The sequence below is a fragment of the Elephantulus edwardii genome, unplaced genomic scaffold, assembly GCF_000299155.1.
Source record: "Elephantulus edwardii isolate Elephantulus edwardi_28Jun2011 unplaced genomic scaffold, EleEdw1.0 scaffold00021, whole genome shotgun sequence".
NCBI lineage: Eukaryota > Metazoa > Chordata > Mammalia > Macroscelidea > Macroscelididae > Elephantulus > Elephantulus edwardii.
The window spans coordinates 13,254,160-13,263,667 of record NW_006399771.1 but is presented as its reverse complement, the minus strand read 5'-3'; the positions used below and the strand labels follow the sequence as shown (position 1 = coordinate 13,263,667).

General features: G+C 35.7%; 1 protein-coding gene across 1 annotated transcript in view; it reads left to right on the top strand.

Moving 5' to 3' along the window:
• The window catches only part of PTPRQ (protein tyrosine phosphatase, receptor type, Q), a 415,982-nt gene that overhangs the window by 224,657 nt on the left and 181,817 nt on the right, over window positions 1-9,508 (top strand). The window contains exon 26 of the mRNA XM_006882544.1: window positions 5,565-5,888. Within this exon, the coding sequence (XP_006882606.1) occupies window positions 5,565-5,888 (324 nt within the window). The remainder of the gene's footprint in view (window positions 1-5,564; window positions 5,889-9,508) is intronic.

Genomic DNA, 9,508 nt, shown 5'->3' with positions numbered 1-9,508 from the left:
AAAAAAAGAAGAATTCTGGCTTCACCCTCTCCAGGACAAACCTGTTTGTTCTCCTAGCAGTTCATGGTATATTCAACACTCTTCCCCAGCACCACAGCTCAAAGGCATCAATTCTCCTATCAGTCCTATTTACTGTTCACCTCTCCGATGCATAGCACGTAATTGAGAAGACTATAGCCAGGATCAGATGAACCTTAGTCCCCAGCCTGACATCGTCGCTCTTCAGTACTCTTAAGAGGCCTCTCACAGCTGACTTTCCCAACATGATTCGTCTCCTGGTTTCCTGGCTGCTGTTACCAAGAGTTTTGATTGTGGAGCCAAGTAAACTAAAACTGTTAACTATCTCAATCTCTTCACCATCCATACTGATGCGCTTGTTGTATATTCCTTGGAGAAGGCCATCAGGTGGATGATAGGCAGAAGAAGGAAACCCTTAACCAGATGAAATTACTCAGTGCAACAGTGGGCTCAACTATGTCAGAGTTTGTGAGAATGGGACAGGATAGGACAGAGTTCAGATCTTTTATTCATAGGGTCACTATGAGTTGTACTCAACTCAATGGCATATAACAACAGCAACAACAACAACAAAGGAGCTATTTATGAATTAGGGATTTTTTCCATTTCGTCCTAATTACTCTAAAGTCTACTTCTCGATTAAAATCTATTTCTAAACAGAAGGAAATACATGCAAAATGCATTATCTTAACCTCAGGAAAAATGACTTTGCTATAAATTGTTTAAGAATTATTCCACTCATTCCCTTTGTCAGAAACCACCTAATTAACCATACTTAATCACTCACTCACTCATTGCTATCAAGTCAGAACTGATTTATAGCTAAGCTGTCAACAGATTTTTCAGAGGCTGTAAATCAGAAAGGAGGAGATTGACCATGTTTCTCCTGAGGAGTAGCCGGCAGATTTCAAACTAGTGCTTTTGATTGGCAATGCAGCTCCCTATCCATTCGGCCACCAGAGCTCCCTTAAATAGACTTAACATTTTATATATAAAGATGAGTTTTATGTTCATTTGTTTTATTACATGATAACTTCTTTATAGAAATTTTCAGAAGCAAGTTATCTTTGATCTCAATATCAGATGTTATTATTACACTCTAGTTTGTCTTTATTTACAGTCATGGAGATTTATATTTTTTTTCCTTTGTGTTACGTGCTGTATTCAGAGCAAAAGGTAAAAATAAATCCAGCAAGTGTACAATACACATTTTGTCTATTAATTTGATTCATCTTCTCTTTGAATTTTTCTTTCTCCTCTTTGCTTTCTGTTCAATCACCACATTATAATAATATTCCTTTATCTTCTGTTAGCCCTTATAATTATTCTTTGTTATAGTCTACACTTCATGTATGAATGAGATTTAATAAAATTAATCTTCTTTCTAAAAACAGGATTTATGAAGGCTCAGTTTTTTCCTTATTTTTCCTTAACCTTTCAGTTACGGGAATTTAAATTCTTGATTTCTCACAGTAGCCTAAACTAAACTTCTAATTTAAACTCCCTCAAGATTTAGGTGCATTTCAGTTAAAACTCACCTGATATCTCTTTTTATTTTCTTGTTGCTTCTTTAGATTTTTTTCTTTCATATTCATGTCTACTTTACAGAGTTAAACATTTTATTACCACTTAGGTAATTCTCTTGATATTCAACTTACTTGAAATAGATTCTTCTACATCTTTGTTCATAGTTGTTTTCTGTAAATTACAGCCTCATATTTTCTCCTATAATTGGGCTTTATGGTTACCTCTTTATGACTATTCTGTTAGCTAAATTGATGTTCATATGGTAAGGAGCTGTGCTGAGATAATCAAAGGCATAGCATTCAAATTCACCAGCTACACTGTGAGAGAAAAACGGACAGTCTCCTCCCATATGACTTACTACCTCTGAAAACCCACTAGGATCAAGTATGAGTTGGTTCAAACTCAAGGACACACACACAAAAAATGATATATATGAAAAGTTTACATTTTAAGATTTGAAACTTGCTCAAGCAATCAACATAATAATTGCTAATGATTAAATGTTAAGTCAGTCCATAATTTATATTTAATATACCGGAATTTGCTTTACATAAACATTGTAGTACTTATTTTCATTGACTAATATTGCTAATATTTTAAAAATGTATTTTCACATACATATAAACATGCATATAATTATTATCTAAGAAGGATGTGAATTTTTAAAAAATTGTATAGAAAAAAGTATTGCTAGTTGCCATTGAGTTCATTTTGACTTGTAAAATATGGTAAATAATTAGGAAAGTTTAAGTACTTTCGAACGCCTTAATTTAAGTTTTCAGACATTTGATTTTCTTTAAACTAAACACATCTGAGTTTGAAGGTGAACACATAGTTATAAGTAGAGGATTAATGAAATGTAGTCTACCTTGTCAGTGTGCTTTTGTATAATTCAGGTGCACTTCTCTCTTTTCAGGTGCACTTACCTCTAGACTCCATCTAGAGGTAGGTTTTAGAGTAATTAGTGAAAAATTAACATGAAATGCCACCAGAAGCCTGACATGAAGTCAGTAACTTCCACTAATTGGCATTCAGTGGGTTACAAAGCACTTGTACATATTTTCGTTTTTTTATTTAGAATCTAAATAAACACATATTTTACATGCATTTCAACCTGTGACAAATATTGCTTATTTAGATCTACAAGCCTTTTTTTTACCCATGATGAAAGTATTTCACCGATAAGAATAATTTATGAATAAAAATGGAATTTACCGAATACCTTGGCAGTGAATGTTGATCGCTTCATCACAGTTCAGTCATGTTTAGAAAATCTAAGCAAGCTGCGTGATTACTCCAGGAAACATGGACTGATGTGTTCAAATTAGTACCATCTGTGAATAAAAAAGTTTGGGGTTTTTAGTCATTCTTAAAGAATGGAAATCTGATTCACCATGCTAAAATGAGTGTAATCCTTTTTGTACCTGTAATTCAATAGGGCAGTTGCCTTGAAATTGTCTAGTTCCATGCAAAGGTCATCAAGAGAGAAGTACTAGATAAAAATGAGTGATACTGCTGGTCATTTGTAAATGCTTCCGAGATAATCTTGTTGAAGATTGTCTATGTGACTCATTCTGTATTTGGCCTCAAATTTCTGGTCCATTTGACTGGAAAACATGGATTAAAGTTTGTACCATACAAAATCAAAGAATTATTTCCATAAATGATACTTTATTCACACAGTCATCACTTCTTAACTGCCTATATGGCCAAACACGGTGTGTCTATAGAAAGCCCATCCTTTGATCTGCCACAGTGAAAGCAAGCTCACAATGGTTGATGTATCCTTCTTCGTAAGTTTAAAACTAACACTAACCTGAAATTTACTTTCTTTTTTTTTCTTCTTGGGACTTTTTTTATTATTAAATTTAATGAATGTTTGTAGAGACTTTGGTTTTTCTATTCATTCATTATTGCATTTTTCTCTCTGCCCACTCTTCCCCCCAATTCATTCTTCCCTTTGAAAAGTAAAAGAAAAATTCTTTCATTGTTATAAAATCCCACCCTCCAAGTCCACTCCACTATGCAGCCCTCATTCTGAACTCCTGTCATGACAATAATACCTAGTCATATAACCCTTTTAAACAGTTCTCTCCTTCATCTGTTGCAATGCAGTATACATTATTTATACCCTCTTTCTCAGTCTCTCTTTATCCCCGATGTCAGTCCCACTTTACAACAGTGGCAGTATGTAATATTTGTCCCTTTGTGACTGAGATATTTCACTCAGCATAATCTCCAGGATCATGCATTTTTGTATAATATTTCATAAGTTCTTTGTTTTTTGATGCAGCATAGTATTCCATTGTGTGAATATACCAGAGCTTCTCTATCCATTCATTTGTTGATGGACACTTAGGTTGTTTCCAACTTTACGATTGTGAACAAAGCTGCAATAAGCATGGATGTGCATGTATCTGCTTGGCTGGCAGTTTTAGTTTCTTTAGGGTATATTCCCAGTAGTGGAATTGCTGGGTCAAATGGTATTTTCATTTGCACTTTTTGAGAAAGTGCCATACTGCCTTCCATAGTGGTTGCACCATTTTATACTCCCACCAACAATGAGTAAGGGTTCCAGTTTCTCTACAACCTCGCCAGCATTTGATCTTTGCTGTTCTGCTAAATTTTGCAATTCTTAATGGGGTGAAATGATATCTCATAGTTGTTTTGATTTGCATCTCTCTTAGAGCTAGGGATTTTGAACATCTCTTCATGTGTTTTTTGGCTATCTGAATGTCTTCTTTGGTGAGAAACTTACTTTCTTGTCAAGTGAATGTAGTATTCTAGACTTTTCTGTCTTTGAAAAACTTTTTGGAAGAATAGAAAGAGCTATGGACAAGTATCATTTTGCTGTTCATAAAAAAATATTTACCAACCCAGGTTCCCATCAACAAACGAATGGATAGAGAAGCTGTGGTATATTCACAAAATGGGATACTACGCTGCATTGAAAAGCAAGGAATTAATGCAATATTATTCAAAATGGGTGAGCCTGGAGGACATTATTCTGAGTGAAATATCTCAGTCGCAAAAGGACAAATATTGCATGGTGTGACTACTGTAAAATGGACTGATATTAGGGTTGTGGTAAGACTGAGAAAAACTGGATAAATTGTGTATACTGCACTGAAACAGCTGAGGGAGCGAATAATTTAAAAGCGATGTATGATAGGGTATTACGGTTATCACAAGAGTCCACAATTAAGGTTGCATAGTGGAATGTACTTGGGAGGGGTGCAGGGGGTTGTGTACCAGGGAGGGAGTGTTTCTTTTACTTTTCAAAAAGAAGAGCAACCTGGGGTGGGGGAGAGAAGTGCAGCAATGAATGAATGGAAATCTAAAATCTCTGTAACTGTTCATTAAAAATTTTTTTAAATTATTAAAATGTTAAAAATGTTTACATGTATATTATTATATACACACCATATAAACCATCAATTTAAAATGTATATTTCAGTGTATTATTTTAATCACAGGCATGTGCAGCTTTCATTCCAGCTGATTTTAGAAAATTCCCATCAATTTGAAAAAAGGCCCATCCTTTGTGTTCATACATCCTATCCTCTCACACAGTATATAACTTTTTTCTTCATGGATTTTCCAATCTTAAACATTTTATGTGAACGGAATCTTATGTGTTCTTTTCTTGTTTTCACTTTGCATGTTTTTAAGATTCATTCATGTTCTATCATGTCATTCATTTTAATGCCCAAATAATGTTTAATTGTATAGATATTGCAATAAAAGTGAGTTTTGGTGGCATTGAAGGTTTAGAATTGCTCTGCCAACCTAAAGGTCCTAATCCATCAGCTGTTTCACAGGAGAAAGATAGGCAGTCTTCTCTCATGCAATTTATAACCCCCATGGATCTCGTGAAGAATCAACTCTATTCGTTTGGTGTTCAATATTTATTACATATCAGAACCTGAAGATATAAATTTGCATGTCTTGCACAGATTTTTTTTTAAATGTAGGAATGTCATTGAGGTGTGTTTCTTTTTTTTTCTTTTAATTTTTAGTTCCTAGTATGCCCATGAATATCGCTTTTTCTGATGTTCAGCCAACTAGTGCAACATTGACATGGATAAGACCTGATATTATCCTTGGCTACTTCCAAAATTACAAGATTACCACTCAACTTCGTGCTGAAAAGTGTCAAGGATGGGAACCTGAAGAATGTGTTGAATATCAAAATATCCAGTACCTTTATGATGCTGACCTAACTGAAGAAACAATATATGGATTAAAGAAATTTCGATGGTATAGATTCCAAGTGGCTGCCAGCACCAATGCCGGCTATGGTAATGCTTCAGACTGGATTTTTACACAAACCCTGCCTGGTCGTAAGTAAACAATGTAGTTTTGTACCAATAGGGTTTTACTGATTTCTACCAATCCAATCATATGTAAAACCACTGAACTTATAAAATTGCTGAGTTACTACTCAAACTAGATCACAAAGTAATATGTAAGTAAAATGAATTTAATTATATTTATTCTTATCAGCTGTTGTTGTTGTTGTTGACACATAACAACAACATTATTATTAGGGATTTTCTTAAACTCCTAAAGTTATGCCAAGGTCCTAAGTTCTTATAACAAAACACTGTGGGAAGTCTTTCTTGTAGTCTCTCATTTTGCCATATCTACTACCATCAAGTGCTTTTGCTTGTCGTTGTTATATGCTGTCATGTCAAATATGACTCATGGTGACACTATAAACAATGGTTCTAAACTTTGCCCTATCCTGAGACAACCTCACCATCTCTGACACATCTGACTCATTGCCACAGTGACTGTGTCAGCCTATCTCATCCAGAGACTTCCTCTCTTGCACTTAACCTCTATCCTTTCATGCATGATGTCCTTCTGTAAGGACTGCCCCTCTAAAAACATACCCAAAGTGTGTGAGATGCAGTTTCAAAATCACATTTGTTTATTCTAGTAGTCTGTGGTATGTTCAATACTCTAATCCAACACCACAACTCAAAGAAATTGACTCTTCTGTCATCCTTATTCATTTTCCAGCTCTAAGATACATAGCAAGCAATTAAAAAAAACCATGACCTGCATCAGGCGCACCTTAGTCTCTAAACTGATGTGCTTTTTAGCACTCTGGAGAGATCTTTGAAAGCAGATTATCCTGTTGTTGTTGTTGTTGTTAGGTGCCATGGAGTCTAGTACGACTCATAGGGACCATATAAACAAAAGATCTGTACCTACTCCAGTCCTGCACCATCCTCACACTTCCTTACACGTAAGAACCCATTGCAGCAGTCTCTATGTAAATACTCCTGGTTCAGAGTCTTCCTCTTCTTGACCAACCCTTCACCCTTTCCAACATGTCCCTCTCCAAGGAATAACACCTCGAGCAACATGTCCAAAGTGTGTGAGGAAAAGCCTCATCATTCTTGTCTACAAAGAGCACACTGGCTGCACCCTGTCCAAGACGTATCTATTTGTTCTCTTGTCTGTCCATGAGATGCTCAGTGCTCTTCTCCAAAACCATAGCTCAAAGACATCAATTCTTTTTCTGGCATCCTTATTCGTTGTCTAGGTCTCAGATGCATAGCTAGTAATGGAAAAAACCATAGTCTGAATCAGACATACCTTAGTCCTCCAACTGATATTACTACTCTTCCGTAATTTGGAAAGGTCTCTAACTGCAGATCTTCCCAGTGCAATGCATATCCTTAGTTCCTGACTGCTCATATCAAGGTTGTTAATTGTGGAGCCAATTATCCTATTAACAACTCTCTCTTTTTTTATTTTATGAATGCTAGAGCCAAAGTTTTTATTGTAGATGCAAGCAAGACAAAATCATTAACAATTTAATCTCTTCTCCAGCTGTCATGATACTGCTTTTTGGCCCTGTGGTAAGGATTTTTGTTTTCTTGATGTTGAGATGCAGTACAGATTGAAGGCTGCAGTCTGATTTCTCTAGCAAGCATCTCAAGTCTCCTTCAGTTTCATCAAAGAAGGTTATGTCATCACACAATCAAATGCCTTTGCATAGTCAATAAAGCACAAAACGGCTTTTTTCTGGTACTGTCTGTAGTATTACCTCTTTTGGAAATGGCAATACATATGGATCTCTTCCAGTCAGTGGGCCAGCCAAGGAGCTGTCCTCAAGATTTATTGATACAACCTTGTGAACACATCCAGGGCTGCATCTGTTTGTTGAACTATGTAAATTGTTATTCCATCAATTTCTGGGGCCTTATTTTCTGTCAGTTTCTTCAAAGAAGCTTGAAATTCTTCCTTTATTACCATTGGTTCTTGACTGTATACTACTTCCTGAAATGATTCTATATCAGCCAATTCGCTTTGACACATTGGCTCTGTGTATTCCTTCCATCTTCTATGAAGCATCCTGGATTGTTCAAGGTTTTGTCCATAGCATCTTTAAATATTGCAACTTGAAGCTTGAATTTGTTTCTTCAGTTCCTTCAGCTTGAAACATGTCTAGTGAATTCTTCACATTTGCTTTTCTGACTCTATCTCTAATCACATTTCATTATAATACTTTGGTTTATTTTCCTGCTCTGCCCTTTGAAATATTCTGTTAAACTCTTTAACCTCTTCATTCCTTCTCTTTGTTTTGGCTTGTCAGTGTTCTAGTGCAATATCCAGTTCCTCCTCAGATATCCATTTTGGTTTCCTTCCCTCTCTGTCTTTAATTTTTTTTTTAAAATCAGGTAATTTTATTCAATAATGGAATGGGCCAACCACCAACCAATCAAAACTGGGCTCCCCAAATCTCAACTTGCAAAACTGCTCTCACACGAGTAGACAGTGTAGCTCTCTTTCTACCCTTCTTTTTCATTTATTAAGATTTCAATGAAAGTTTATAGATAACTTGGATTTTCATCCATTCATTGTTGCACATTTTCCTTCCTGCCCCTAGTACACTTTTTTCTTTGGAAAAAAAATTATTTCATTGTTATACAGACCTCCCCATCCCCAGTCCACTTTATTATACATCCCTTATTCTTGACTCTTTCATGCCAATAATACTTAATCATACATTCCTTTTATACAATTCTCTCCCTCATCTTTCCAATGTCTTGTACATTATTTATCCCCTCTTTTCTTAGTTTCACCCCAAACCCATGTCAGTCATGTTTTATATCAGTGGCATTATGCAGTATTTGTCTTTTTGTGTCTGAGATATTTCACTCAGCATAATGTCCTCCATGGTCACCTATTTCGTATAATATTTCATGAGTTCTTTGTTTTTCAGTGCTGCATGGTATTCCATTGTGTAAATATACCACAGCTTCTCTGTCCATTCATTTGTTGATGGGCACTTGGGCTGTTTCCAATTTTTTACTACTGTGAACAAATCCACAATACACATGGGTGTGCATATATCTGCTTGGGTGGTGGTTATGGTTTCTTTAGGGTATATTCCCAGTAGTGGAATTGCTGGGTCAGATGGTATTTCTGTTTCCAACTTTTTGAGAAAGCACCATACTGCCTTCCATAGCAGTTACACCATTTTACACTTCCACCAACAGTGAATACGGGTTCCAGTTTCTCCACAACCTCACCAGCATTTGTTGTTTGCTGCTCTGTTGAATTTTGCTATAGTTACAGAGGTGAGATGATAATCCCTAGTTCTAAGAGAGACATCTTTGCTTTGTTCATGCATGACAACCTTGATATTGTTCCAAAGCTCATTGATCTTTCATTGGTATTCAGTGCCACAAACCTGTTTTTGAGGTCGTGTTTAAATTCAGATGGGATAGACTTAATATCATATTTTGGTTCTTGTGGATTTGTTTTTGTTTTATTTAGCTAAATTTGAATTTGCTGATACATCGTTAATCATCTGTTCTACAGTCAGAGCCTGGTCTGGTTTACACAGCTGCTGTTGAGCTTTTCAAACAATTTTTCCCACAGCTATAATTAATATGGTTTAGGATGTTCAGGCTGCTTTGAAGGAAATGGCAAAAAATAA